This window comes from Chenopodium album, chromosome 22 (assembly GCF_948465745.1).
Source record: "Chenopodium album chromosome 22, dcCheAlbu1.1, whole genome shotgun sequence".
NCBI lineage: Eukaryota > Viridiplantae > Streptophyta > Magnoliopsida > Caryophyllales > Amaranthaceae > Chenopodium > Chenopodium album.
The window spans coordinates 35,652,720-35,667,752 of NC_137855.1; the positions used below are offsets into that span (position 1 = coordinate 35,652,720).

General features: G+C 31.5%; 1 protein-coding gene and 1 long non-coding RNA gene across 5 annotated transcripts; one reads left to right on the forward strand and one right to left on the reverse strand.

Moving 5' to 3' along the window:
• Positions 1–65: 65 nt before the first annotated feature.
• On the reverse strand, positions 66–4,114 carry LOC145605028 (3',5'-bisphosphate nucleotidase AHL-like). Of its 2 annotated transcripts, none has more exons than XM_081661035.1 (4): positions 3,672–4,114; positions 1,894–2,563; positions 893–1,224; positions 66–411 (listed from the first exon to the last, which is right to left on the reverse strand). In XM_081661035.1, the coding sequence occupies exons 1-3, from the start codon at positions 3,829–3,831 to the stop codon at positions 921–923; spliced, it is 1,134 nt and encodes a 377-aa protein (XP_081517161.1). In that variant the 5' UTR covers positions 3,832–4,114; the 3' UTR covers positions 66–411; positions 893–920. The 2 variants fall into 2 exon arrangements, with proteins under 2 accessions (XP_081517161.1, XP_081517162.1); XM_081661036.1 differs by having other exon boundaries at positions 67–370.
• A 5,483-nt stretch (positions 4,115–9,597) lies between these two features.
• On the forward strand, positions 9,598–14,517 carry LOC145606011 (uncharacterized). Of its 3 annotated transcripts, none has more exons than XR_014105191.1 (5): positions 9,598–10,009; positions 10,157–10,182; positions 11,475–11,539; positions 12,839–12,955; positions 14,048–14,517. It is a non-coding gene; the product is annotated as an uncharacterized LOC145606011 (long non-coding RNA). The 3 variants fall into 3 exon arrangements; XR_014105192.1 differs by having other exon boundaries at positions 12,839–12,944; XR_014105190.1 differs by lacking the exon at positions 12,839–12,955.
• The last annotated feature ends 516 nt before the right edge of the window (positions 14,518–15,033 follow it).

The window sequence follows — 15,033 nt, forward strand, 5'->3', positions numbered from 1 at the left end:
CCGTAAAAATCCAAACTAGATAATAGTCAAACATTTTTGATATTATGAGAGTTTTCTTATTCAATGTATGTATCTGAATACATCCTCAAATAGAGCATTGGTTTAGAACAGGTAACAACTGCAAAGAGAATTAAAGCATTAACTGTAGATAAATCATAAATCTGTTCTTTTAGCCAGCCAAATTCAACAAGTGCAACTCGATGCCAAGGAAAAAATATCAAGCAATTCCACAAAATTAGATGCTTGTTTGAAGCGAAAAAATGGAAAAGCAAGTGCACTGGTTGCTGGGGCTGTCTTTGCAGGAAATTTTTTTTTTTTGTCTTTGCAGGAAGTTATTACTGGTTCTTCATGGGCATCCCTCCTGAGTTCACTGGAAGAAGCAGCAGCAGAAAGTTCAAAAATGCAGTTCAGCTGTAAGTAAGAAAGGCATTGAAAGATGGTCTCAGACTCTCAGCTGCTAACACCCATTACAATAGAAACTATAGCAACTGAAATGTGCATGTATATTTCTAGGAGGTGATAATAATCAAGCAAAGGATGTGGAATTGAAGCCTATCTACGCCATAAGAATGAACAAAGCACAATATTATTATTATTACATCAACCTTTGAGGAAACACTAAAACTTATGATTAGTCACAAGAGTGTAAAGAATTAATTTAGCAGTTTCTCTTTTTTAATCACTCACAAGGATTGGTAATTGTTATGGTCATTATGAAAGGTAAGGGACTGTCAGATTCTCAACACTCCAACAAATGGTAAAATGAATGCGTCACTGGTATAAAATCTTTGTTTATATATATAAAAAAATAGCCATAACTCTCTTGTTGAGGATAAAAGATGAACCAAAGTAGCAAGAAACAAGAGAGAAGGATTCAACTATGACATAATACCTCTTAAATGCTGATACTACCACAGGCTTCAGAGGAGAGAGCATTCCCAACTAGTATCAACAGCACTTATAATTTTCTCATGTAATACAGCTCCAGAACAAGCAATTATCCCACGATCAAGACCCTCCAAATACACTCCCCTTGAAAAGTCCAGTGGGCGTCCTCCTGCATTGGTGACCACACCACCAGCCTCTTGTACAATAAGCACACCAGCAGCATGATCCCATATTTTCTCTTTATAGCCAGCAGTAGCAAACCTCATATAAATTTCCGCATCTCCCCTAGCTATGGCTGCATACTTCACCATACTATATACACGCAAAGGCTTCTTCCTGGAAACAATTTAATAAATTGGAGCCATAAGGTTCAAATACAAACTGTAGAACTCAATGAATAATGATGGCACTATAGTTATCAGGGAGTTATCAAGCCTTTCATGTACGAACCAATTAATATTTTACATGTATATAACTTAACTGCATTGATAAAATTGCCACCAAAACCAAACTGACACTTTACAGCATTCAAGTTTAAGAAAATTAACCACAGGGCAAACCAAATAACACCATGCGAGTATACTCTAAATTAGACATACAAAAATCACAAAAGAGAAAGACAAACCAATCCTTCAAATGCTAAGTTAAATGTGTGAGCAGGTTAAGAACACGCCTAATGGAGTTCATTCTAAATTATATTTCCCATCAGCTTAGAAATTGTAAACACCCTTTCCTTCTTTTCATAACAGGATGGCAATAAGACAATAAAAGAGTCTTCACAAAAATATTGCCAAGACAAACAAAATTGTATAGAAAGGAAATGTAAAGTAGATAACTATCCAGAAAAACACATGTAATCTAGACAAATTATGTCTTAATATATTCATGACTTCACATATCATGATTGATATGAGATTAATTTGGCTTAAACAGCGAGAACATCATCGTTGAAAATAGAGTGTTCTTTTGGTAGTCAAACACACACAAAAACACAAATACACCCACCTAAGTCCAGCACTGTGAGCAACCCCTTCTGTGAAAGAATGACTGGTATTGGCTTTTTCCACTGGTTCACAAAATGTTGCAAGAGCTGGATCCTTAACGGAGGAAACTTGAATTTTTCTCGCAGATTCAAACGAGTTAAGCTTCAATTCTCCATGAATTAATGGCTGCATCCATGCCTTACCAGTGCCTCTCTTTGCATACATTACACAGCCTTTCTCCCACATATCAGGAGAGGCGGACGACATTTCTGATGTGAGTTGATGATGGTGGTTCACTAGACCCTTCTTCACAGGGTAGTTAGGGCACCCCAGGACTCCTAGTATTACTCTTCCCTCCTCGATCAATGCTAGGGCAACAGCATACTGATTGCCACGTACAAAACCCAGGGTTCCATCAACAGGGTCCAAAACCCAATGTCTTCCTTTAGGACCACCAGAAGAGTTGCATCGACCAATGGCTTCAAGCACTTGGTTGGGGGCAAGAGGAATATTTGAGACTTTAAGACCAAACCTAGGAGCTTCTGAAAAGCTTTTGTTCACTGTATTCACCACTGCCTGCAACAAGTCAGACTTTGAGAGAGTTTGTGCATCTTCCTCAGCAACAATGGACAACTTTTGGCTTCCGAAAGATTCTGACAGTATTTGGCTAACAACAGCTTGTACACTATAATCTGTTCATGCAGTAATGCCGATCTGTCATCAAATTCATGTGCACAAAGCATAACACGAATATAATGTCAAATTTGTATGAATACACAAGTGTAAAGGCTATCCATCAATTTACAAAACCAAAACTTCATAACTGATTGCAAAAACATGACGGAAAAAAATTACTGACATTGAAACACCAATGCTGTTCAAGTAAAGGTAAGACAATCTTCAAAACTAAAAAATAATACTCCTATGATTTAGTGTTTAAAAAAATTAAAGGCAGATCCAAGCTATAATTAAACCAAGAAACTTCTAATTCTGATTCAAGACTTGATACGACTACACAACAGGGCGTACACATTACCCCCAGTCTTTATGAGTTACCGTTCTGTAATATTCGATATAAAGTAACCTCCAGAGTCCAGAGACATAAATAAGAATTTTTTGAAAAGGCCTCACCAGAGAGGTACTTCAATAAAATTGTAAGTCTTTGACTCCATTACATTACTTTCTTCGGCAGATAGTATTTCACTAATTGAGTTATCAAGCAAAATTTATCATGGAAAGAATACTTTACTACTTACAAAGATGAGTTGTGAGAAATTCATAATAGCCTTGAAAGTTCAAACCTTTGTATAATTAACACAAACCATTATCATTTTTTAAGTACACCCGTGTATGTATAACAGACATTCAATCTAAAGGTGTTCTCATTGAGACACCATTATCAAATAATCAATCTAAATTCACAGACTATCAATGTTAGTAAGAAAAATTTAACCAAACCCTCCATTCAACCTGTCTAAAGGCATCCTCATTAAAACACCATTATCAAATAAAAATCATTACTCATGCAAAAATATCAAAAATATATAGAAAAATTTGATCAAACACTCAATTAAAGGGCACCCAATATTATCAAAAATATAACAGCATCATACAAAATTTCATTATCAACCCACATTGCCATTAAAATCATAAAACCAAAACAATACAAAACAAACCCAGAAAATATTCATATAATTGAAGCATACCCATCAAACAAAACACCAAATTCAAGCCAAAATTCATGAAACCCAAATCATAAAAACCAAAAAAATACAAATATGAATAAGTAAAGAGAATTACCAGCAACGGTGACGAGAGAATCATCATCTTTAGAATTGACCTGGGAACCATTAGTAGAAAGCAAGCTATTCTGAACTCGTTGGCATAAAGCGCAAGCCAAATGAACAACACGAACAGCAACATCCAATTCCTTGGAAAACAAAAACTCACCTTCCGCCATTTTTAGTCCAGGTTCATTCAAAATCGAGGAGAGAGAAAATGAGGGAAATTGGGAGATGGAAATTGGAATTACATGGCATAATTTTTAATAATAATAATAATAATAAATATAATTGATGGGATTTTAGAGCTTTTGAGAGGGTGGAAGTTCCTGGTCCATTAATCTCTCTTCCATAAGAAAGGAATTTGTAACAGAGTTTTTGCGTTTGTTTTCTTTTTTTGGTTGGTTTTTGATTCGTAAAATGTACAGTATTATTGAAAATTGAAAAGAATGATTTCATATACACCTTCCGTTTGTTTGTGAGTGTGGCAAAGTGGCCTAACTCTTTAATTAGCTTTTGGCCTTACGAGGCAAGGAGTTAGGGCTTATTTAATTCACTTTATTTTTACTTATCTGATCTGATTTAATTTGGTTTAAACTAATTTGGTATAGTATGATCTGATCTGATTTGGTGTGATTTAATTTAATCTAATCTAATTTGGTTTGATTTGATTTTATTGTCTAATTTGACCAAATTTTGACCTACGATAATCTATAAAGAAAAATTATATCAAGTGGGGTTTGTTAGATTTGTAATAAAGCGTATTTTATTAAGAGTAATGTTATATGTAGCCCTAAGGGCTAGGGGTGAGCATGGGACGGGTACCCATATCGTTAGTACTAACGGTCCGGGTACCCGATAACCAAAATCACTAAAAGTGATACCCATAGCCTGTGTCGATAAGTTCGGGTACCCGGATTTCGGGTACCCGCATTTTCGGATCGGTTTTCGGGTACCCAATAAGATATTCAATAATGATAATTAAACTTAATTATGTAGTTATTATGATATCATTAATATCATAAAGTGATTATGAAGAAAAGTAAAAGTTTAGATTTATATTAATAGATTTAAGTAGGGAAAAAAAACAAAAAAAAATGCTTATCAGATCGATTCAGGCAACTGTTAATTTTAAAATGATACCCATAACCATACCCGATAACAAATTATCGTAACGGGTACTCGAATTGTTATGGTTATCGGATCGGGTACCCTAATTTTCGGAACGGTTACAGATCGGTTTTTCAGGTTTTCGGTTTTTCGGGTTGTTTTGCTCAGCCTTACTAAGGGCTATATATAAGCATTAAATACACTCATGAAAATTGTACTCCCTCTGTCCCTAAATTACATTCCTGGTTTTTATTTTGGGTATTCCAAAATCACATTCCTCCTTTCCATTTTTAGTAAGTTTTTTTTTTTTTCCAAATATCCCAAATCAACTCTCTTTTTCTGTTGTATATTTAATGCTTTTTCACTCTTACTATCCTAATCTCACTCTTATTTTCTCTCTCCATCATTTTTCTCAAGTTTGTACTTCCCATAACTAACCTAATGAATATGATTGGTTCTTAATTTTCAATTAAAAACATGTTATTGGTTCTTTTTTTTTTTTTTTTTTGTGCAAGGATTGATGACATGACATCATTAATCATTAATCTATCTTTGTTTTACCCAAAGACATCATTTAATGGTTTGTATTTCCCATTGAAATATTTCATTATTGTTATTTGTCTTATTCTTTCCTCCTTAATTCCCGTGTAATTTTACAAATAGGAATGTAATTTAGGGACAGAGGGAATATAAAATTAGGAATTCATGACAAAAACACGCATAAATCAGTGTAATTAGTGTTTATATTTTATGATTTCTTGAATTTTTACGATTTTCAAGTGTAAATTTTATGCTTATATGTAGCCTTATGGGCTATGTCTAACATTTTCCTTTTATTAATATGTAATTTTCATAATTTATCATTACGATAAAAGCCGCACATAAAACGATGATATGGATTTTAACTTACTACCTCCGTCCCCGAAAGAACGACTCATTTGGCTTAATTTTAGTCTCAAAAAGAATGACCCATTTGCATTAAAACACCCACCAACTTGCAACAATATTTTTGCAAAATTAGCTTCCCCATACAAAAATTTGATTTTCCATGTAATTTTATTACTTTCTCTCTCTATTTTTTTCCAAACCCCATGTAAATTTATCTTTCCAATATACTTTTACTTCTTTTTATTTAACTTTCTTAATACTCGCGTGATCAACCCAAATGGGTCGTTCTTTCGGGGACGGAGGGAGTATTTTTTCTAATTTGGTCTGAACTTGTTTTTTTATATATGAACTTATTTTTTCTGAAAAAAGTAAAAATACGCTGAACTAAATGCCTTACTATATGTCACGTCAGCGCTATATTATGTTAGAGATCTAACTCAATTAAAAGCTTAATTTGATGGTTGTAGTTTAAAATTAGTGTATATGAAATATTTTGTCCTTTTTGCACTATTTATCTAATTAATTTTGACTAATGTTTGTGAATTATACCTAAGAATAAATATAGTTTTATGGGTACTTGTTAGAATCGTCTAAGTAAATAATCTCTCTATTCCATTTTTAAAGTCTATTTTCTCATTTTTCATAGGAATTAAGGTAATTGTAGATTCATTAAATCATATGATTGAAAGTCCAAATTACATTAAATGCATTAAATAATTAGTGAGAAAAAAGAAAAAAGAGAATACATCAATGCATGGGATAACGCGAAAAAAAAGGCCAATCGAATGTTGTTATTTACAATACATCAAATGCAAAAAATATTTGACACAATAAATCAATAAAAATTGAGGATATTTTGGGGGATTAAATAAGGAAAATGAGGTTACAATGGTATTAAAAAAAAAAAAAAAAAAAAAAAAAAAAAAAAAAAGCACTTACTAAAAAGGGAAAATTTTTAAAAATTGGACTTTAATTTTGATTTGCCAAAAAAGGAATAAGGGACTTTAATAAAGGGTCGGAGGGAGTACTAGTAGTTTATTAATATTAAATAGTTATAATATTTATTTATTGATGATTAAACATAATATTAACTCAAAGATTTGCATTGGCAAACGTACACAAGTGAAATGTGTCACTTATTTAAATATAAAGCGTGTAATAAATAGTTATATCCTTATATGATTTGATCAGGTGTGGTCTGATCTAATTGAATCGTCTGACTTGACCAAACTTTGACCTTATTTGTACAATATATATATATATAAAAAAAAAGAAATATATCAAGTGGGGTCTTATTAGATTTGTATTAATGTGTTTTCCTTTAATAAGGTCAAAATGATGATATTTAGCGATAAAAAAAACTGCACCCAAAATGATGATCTGGCCTTAACTTATTTTTAAAATTCTGAAATGATATGATTAGAACTTATTTTTTCTGAAATAAGTAAAAAAAAAAAAAAAAAAAAAAAAAGTTAAACTAAACAAGGCCAAAGTGAACATTAAATATTTAAAATTTACAAACATGATTAACTCTTTTTTATATGACTTAACTGACATATGATGTGTTGTTAGACTAGTGGTATGTTTATTGTTAATACATGCATATCATGTAACTTTACAATTCATAATTAAAACCTATACTCCCTCTGTATTATTTTAAGTGTTACAGTTTGACCGGCACATAATTTTAGGTAATTTAATTGACTTAAATAAAATAAGAGGTAAGTGGGGTAGTTGGAGTATTAAAAAATAATTGTAAAAGAATAATAGTGGGGTTAATAGTTTATTAAAAAGTATTGACATGTGAGAGGAAAAATGTAATTTAAAAAGTAGTAGGTTTAGGTAGGGACATAAGAGGAGAGAGATATAATAATTTACTGTAGCTTTTTGCTAAAACAAGAAGTGTAACACTTATTAAAACACGACCGGATTTGGTAAGTGTAAGTGTGTAACACTTATTAAAATACGGAGGGAGTATTATGAAGATTCAAAAGTTTGCCATAAAGCTAATTTTAGACTATCGGACACTTTGTCCCTTGATTAATAAATTGTTCGGCGCGTTTTTCTAATTAAAAAAAAAAAAAAAAAAAAAAGATGCATTTAATGTGAGAGTTGTGGGTGTTGAATTTTAATTGAACACGTAAAGTAATTAAGAAACGATAAAGTAAAGAGAACCCATTAAAATTTTAAATATATTCTAGAGAAGGCATTTAACGGAAAATAAAAGATCAAATTTTTATTTATACATTTCCCATAGGAAATTACTCAAATTAGTAAAACTTAACACACATAGAAAGAAAGCCAAGTTATCCTAAAGATATGTTTTGATTAGCTTAGGCAAGCACTCCTCAAAACACCTTCAATTTCTCATCACATAAGACAACAATACCTTGCAACTCTTCCAAAAGAAAAGCTTTTAATATATTTTCTTCTTTTTTTGCATGTGAATTCCACAATTTTTCTTCTTAATTCGACGATGATGTTCCTTTTTCAATTTGAGAAGCTTCTCCTCCAGCATTTTTTCATGTTTTTTCATAAACATTTTCTTCAATTCAAGAGCTTTCTCCCTTTGCTTTTTGTCATTTTTGGGATTAATTATGATAAAAAATTTTGCACCATATAGAGTAGACAATTCATCTATCTCTCTTACAAGATCACTCACCATATTTTCAACTTTAGACATGGTTATGTTGAGTGAAAGTGTATATATTTCGAAGAAGGATGTGAATTGATAATAAATTAAACACATTAAGCTATTTATAGACCAAAAGTCCAAAACTTGTTTGATATTTTAGAATAATTTTTTCTTAATTAAAATATCTGTATAAACCAATAGTATTGCTATTCACAATTTTTTCTAATGTAAAAAGTGACGGTTATGAAATACAATTAATTAGTTTCCTAAATTATTGATTACTAAAGATATGAAAATCACCTTTTTGGATTTCATATCAAAAAAATTTGATAGTCCAACATAAAATGACGTGTAAAATTATAGATGTGTTTTATCTTTGTTAGTGAAATGAAATTGTATGTATTACCTAGGTTAACTTAATAGGATTTGTTTTGGGGAAATAATGAATTTCTATCCAAAAGGTCTTTAATTATTGAGCTGATGAATCAATCCCCATTTAACAACGACTTCGTTCTCCTTAACTAGCAATGTGGGAGCGCCATAGACACATTCTCCCCTCCTTAAGTATGTGTCCCTAAGGCACAACATGCTATTGAATTCGGCCTTCGGCTCTGATACCATTTTAACACCTTAATTAAGTGAACATGATCGAGTTCCCAAGTAGATACCATTTTTTAGCAAAATCGTTATTTTTATTCCATTCAATTACTGAATTGTAGACATAATGTAATAGACCTATCAGTAATCAACATAAGCTATGACTGGTCAGCTGGTTGTAATGTTAAACCATGATGTCATCATTTGAACCTATTTTGATCATCTTTGGCATTAGGAAGTGATTCTTTAGGGAAAATATCCAAGCAAATTGATCACATTGGTATAAAAGTTAGCACATTCGTGATACATTAATATAAGAGTTAGCACCGGTGACAAATTGGTATAAAAGTTAACAAACTGTAACAAATTGGTATAAAAATTAACAAGTTGTGACATTTCACCCTTAATTTCTTGTCGGAGTTTTTTGGTGTTAATTATCATTTTATGCCAAATAATTCTTTCCTCTATACTCATGCACCCAAGATTATCGACAAATAATAACAAAAAAATTGTGAGTTCAAACAAAAGTCTCAAAAGATGAATGGAAATTAAAGAGAAATTCTTTTGATTTAATATTATTTCTCAAAAGTTAATATTGGCATATAATAAGTCGTAATATTTAAGAAGTTGGGAGCAAATAAACTTAAATAAAATTGAATATTAAAAAAAAAAAAAAACTCTATGTAATCACTACTACAAAAAGAGTGATTTTTGGACGCAATTGGTTCGACGCTGTTGAAGGGGCGTCAGTCTTTAATTTTTGGTTCCGTCTTTTTGCGACGCTTTTTATAGTCGAAAATTTTCTCGACACTTAAAAGCGTCGAGAAACTCACGTGCTATGCACGTGAGTAAGGTTGCCCGCAATTTTGAATTTTTTTAATGAAATAATTAGCGGGTTTGTGTTTCACCCTCAGTCGAAATAGGTTCCCAAAATAAACTGCCCATCTATTCTGCTCTCCTCTAAATTAAACTTGGACTCCATCATCACTTTCATTAGCGATAAAAAAAAATCACAAATAATTTTAGGGGTTTTGTGGCTCGTCAGTTTCTGGGTTAATTTCTGGGTTTTGCTTGCTAAATTTCAAGGAATTTGGGGTTTTGTGGCTCGTCAGTTTCATAAATTTGAGGTATTAATTTATAATTTGCTGAACAATATTGTTGCTAGGTATATATCTCTATCGTTTTTGGCACCTAATATATCACAATTCTCTAAATTTTCGTTAAAATTGGGAATTATTTGTTTGCATGTCTTCGATTTTGCATTGGTGATGAAGAACAAGAATCAATCTCTTATTGCGAGGTAATTTTTTGCCCTTACTTAGATAAATTAATTTCTTTTTATGTTGTTTTTTTTCGTGAATTCTGTTTATAAATCCAAGTTTTCATGTTTTTTTTTCAAATTGTTTTTTGGTTTTTGTTATGATTTTTATGGCGTTTTAGGGTTTTAGTTTGGAATGTTATGGGTTTTTTATATGAATATTATTATAGGCTTTGAATTTTCTGGTTTTTGATATGAATTTTGTAGGCTTTGAATTTTATGGGTTTTAGTTTGTAGGCTTTGAATTTTATGGGTTCTTGATGATACCAGTAAAACAAACAATTGCTTCTGGTTCATCAATATGGAAAGGAAAATTCAAAACTTATTTTAATGATTGAGAGAGAGAAAAAGAGATGAAGACTTTCGTTTTCTTATGAAATTGATGTAGAAATATTTATATCACATGTAAAAAAATTAAACGAAAAGAAATATATGGTGAAATAGTTATTCAAAATCATTAAAGAAAAAATTAAGTTTTTATGTGATTCACCTGGAGGGGAAGAATTGTGGACCAAAGTTAAAGTTGGTGATGCTTGAATGTGGAAGTGCTCCTGGGACTCATATAGTGTGATGTTTATTTTGGTAACGTTAATGGCATTTGGATTAGGCTGATGCAGATCTGAGTAAGCTATTTTCGATTATGTAACAAAACAAGTATCAATTATGAGCCAGCTATGGATAAAGTAGAGAGAGTTATGTTAGTGATTTAATCCTTAATTAACCTTATAATATAGCTTTAAAATTTATTGATTGTTCTCTTTGGCAGTAGTTAGGTTCCGTTCAGTATCACTATTCACTATCAATTTATTATTTTATCTATTTCTAAATAATTTGATAAATCAAATATGGTTTTTGATATGAATTTTATGGGTTTCGATATGAAATTTCTTGTTTTTCTATTGTGATTTTGTGGCTGATGATTGCATTCTGTCTTCACATGCTCTACTCTTAGAAGCAATAGCCTACTGCCTCCCCTAGCCTAGTCCTCTTTCATTGCCTATATTTTTTTAGCTCTTATTTTGGATCAAGAATCTGAAATATTGACAATTGCTCAGTGATGACAATTGCCTCTTAGAGGTAAAAGTAAGCAATGTATGAATTTACATAATTGACAGAAATTTATGTGCAGAAAGCTTACTTCTAAGGTGGAACACTGTTAAATAACTTGTCATAAATGATTTGCATTATGTTTAAACAACTCTATGATGTTTGGAGGGAAGCATGAGGCTAAAATTTTTCATTATAAACAGATATTTCCTTTGATGTTGTTGCAGCTGTAGATTTTCTGGTTGAGAGTTACATTTCGCTTGTGGTTTTAGACAAGCCAAAGTTTATTAAGGTACGATTTTCATTGCATCAAACATCGATATATTCATAATCTTGTCTGATTTTGTTATGGTTAAGTAATTGACAGTGAAAATGCAGTTGTACATCATCCTGAAAGTCTCAATTTTATACAATTTATAATTAGTCTATATATTTACAGTCCTAGTAGACTCCTATTGTTGTCTAGCAAAGATAGATTACCAAAATGGATGTGTGTGAGTTAGTTGGATTTGAATAGCCGCATGCCTCGACTTACCTTTTTTTATTCACTATCTACGACACTACATGTAAGGTCATGGACAATTGTATTAAGGAATTTCAGAATTGTTGCATTTTGTCTTCCTATGAGCTCTCACTCATTCCCTTGCCTAATACTCATGACTTGTTGTTGTTGTGGTGTGTTTCTGCCATGTTGCTGCTGCTTGTTGTTGTGGGGGGGGGGGGGTGTGAAATTCTGAACTAAAGAAATTCTGAACCTTTAATTGTATTTTTCTTGTATTTATGATTTGATAATTAGGTTCCTAATTACAGTTGGTAGTCTTGTATTGTTGCTGCAGCTAAGTAGGACCATTAAAATATATACATAGAATCAAGTTTTAAAATCGATCAGTGAAGTTTGGAAAAGATTTGGACCAATTTTATTGATGTGGTCCTAAAACTCCTATTATAATCAACATGATCTTGGGTCCTGTTTTCAAAAACTTTTGTCTTTGATTTTGGTATGGAACCTACCCTTTCTATTTTTTTAAAGATCGTTCAATTGCCATTTTCGACTATTACAATAACAAAAATATATTTTAAGCCATTAAAATCTTCATTTGAACGAAGGATGTTTGTTGAAATAAGGTGGACAATAACCTACTGAATTCAGACTTGATTTTTTGGGAGTTTGAATTCAGAACTAAATTGAGAACTGAATCAAGAACTGAATTCAGAACTGAATTCAGAATTGAATCCCCTGATGCTTGCTGCTTGCTGCTTGCTCCCCTGATTTTCTCCCCTGCTGCTTGTTGTACTGCTCCCATGCTGCTTGTTGTACTGCTCCCCTGCTCCCCTGCTGCTTGCTGTCTTGACATGTTATCTTCCATCTTTTGCTGCTTTATTTGAGCCTAAAACCATGATATAAAGCTGCTGTGACTAACATAAAGGAAGACCTGCTGTGACTAACATAAAGGAAGACCTGCTGAGATAATGGGAGTGTTGCCAATATAGGCATATAGCTGAGAAAACTAGTGACCACGAAGTAGCTTGCTTTGCTGTTCATACAACAAGGTTTCAGCAAATTTATTCTTTGTTTTTGTATCTCTTTCAGTCACACTTACACTTACAGGCAGCAGCAAGCAATGTTATAAACTCCACTACACCAAACAAATATATACACCAAAAAAAAAATGGAAAATGGAGTAACAAGCACAAGGGTAGCTTTATGGTTTGGAACTTCTGATTTAATATATCTTTATAAGTTTTGTTTTATTTTTTGCTTTAAGGTGCAAAAGTTATTTTAAGATGTTTGGAAGGGTTGCCTTATAAATTACTAGCTCTGGAATTTCCAGAATGTTCAATAGTCTTTTTCTATTTGGTTTGAGGTATAACTGATAATATTACTATTACTTGCTGCTTGCCACTTAATTTGTTTGCTAATCAACTTAAACTGATTATTTCTTTTAACTTCATTTTGTTATTTTATTTAGATGCCAAGGGTAATACTACATTAGTAAGTGGTATTATTCTGCCATTGCAATAATAATGGGATTTCAGATTTGTTGAACTTTGGAATAATGTATCATTATGGAACAAACTGATATAAACGATTCTTATGTGTTATCATGGTGTTGTAAGAAAATCCTTTTATCTCTACTTGCTTTTATGCCCTTGTGTAGAGCTTCTTATGGCTTTGATTTTTCTTAGAAAATTTCATGAAAAATGCATAGACAAGGGTGGACTAATTTTATTTGATTGTTGAGGTCTGATGATTTTACTTGTGTAGAGCTTCTTATGGCTTCTTAGTGTAAAATTGTTATGTGATTGTTGAGGTCTGATGATTTTACTTGCTCTAATTTTTACAAAAAAAAAATACAAAATTTCTCATAAAAGATGGATGAATAAATAAGACAAGAAAAATGAAAGTGAGATTAATTCAAACAAAGCTGATGTTTCCTCATCCTTATGCTGCTATCAACAACTCTGCTGCTGCTATCTTTTATTATTATGCTGTAATGCTTCTGTTTTTAGTTTATGTATGCTGTTTTAGGAAGTACTTTGAAAGTTTAGTGTGGTATCATATGCCCTCTACTTTCCTTTTGTTAGGATTGCTGGTTAAATTCAGCAACTTTCCTTCTTTTGTTCTGATGATTTATTTCATCAGTTACATTATGATATAATATGAATGTGCTTCCTTTGTGTTAAAAAATATATAAAGTATGAACTGAGTGTGATCAAGTTATTCATATTTGTAACGGTGGTTGCTCTGGTAAAAAATGATTTAGACTAATTTATACTTTGTATTTTTTTTTTTTTGAAGATTGGAAAAGGCAATGTAGGTGCAACAAAAGAATAGGCCGGGACACTTGAGCATCAACAAGCGACTATATCGATCAATGTGGCCATCATCTATCTATTTTGGTTTTTAGTCTTATATTAGTGATGTTTTTATTTAGGGACAAGCTACATACTATAATATGCGACCATTTTTTTTTTATTGATTGTACTGTGTTGATGTTTTCTTTTCTAAATTTGGTAATTAACTACGTACTCTTTTTATTGTTGATTAATAATTATTGTTTTTTTTAATCTAGTTATATATAATTTTTGTTTATTTTTGTTTTAATGTTATTAATTAATTTAATTTATGATAAATTTAAATAATTATAATGTATTTATGATGATAAATTGATAAAAGAAAAAAAAAAAAGCTTAATTAAAAAATAAATCTAGACGCTTTTTAATGTCTACATAATTGCACATTTTCAAATTTCAAAGACTTTCCCGCCATACCATAGGCTGACACGAATAAACGCAAGACAACAAAAAGCGTCGCTAAATTTGATTATGTGGACAGGAAAAAGCGTTCATACATTTGGGATAATGCGCGAAATACGTAATTTTCGACGCGTCGTATATTAGTTTGGACAATAAAAAGCGTCGAAAATCTCGACGCTTTTTTGTGTCTCCGAAAAATTTTCGACTCATGGATTTGCGACGCTTTTTTACAGCGTCGAGAAATAATTTTTCGACGCTTTTTAGCGTCGAAAAATGGCTTAAAAAGCGTCCAAAAAACACGCTTTTTGTAGTAGTGAATCTTGAAAATATGTAATCAAAGCATGATCTTGTAATTTTTCTTGATTAATTCTTATGCATAATCTTGAATATTTCTCTATATTCTCAAATTTTCTCACTTTTATCCTGTCTTTTTATTTTTTTTATTATTATTCTTTGACTTTTTTTTTTGGCTTTTAAAGTCCAAGAAATTTACAATAAATATTTGAGGCAAAAAAAAGTAAAGAAAAA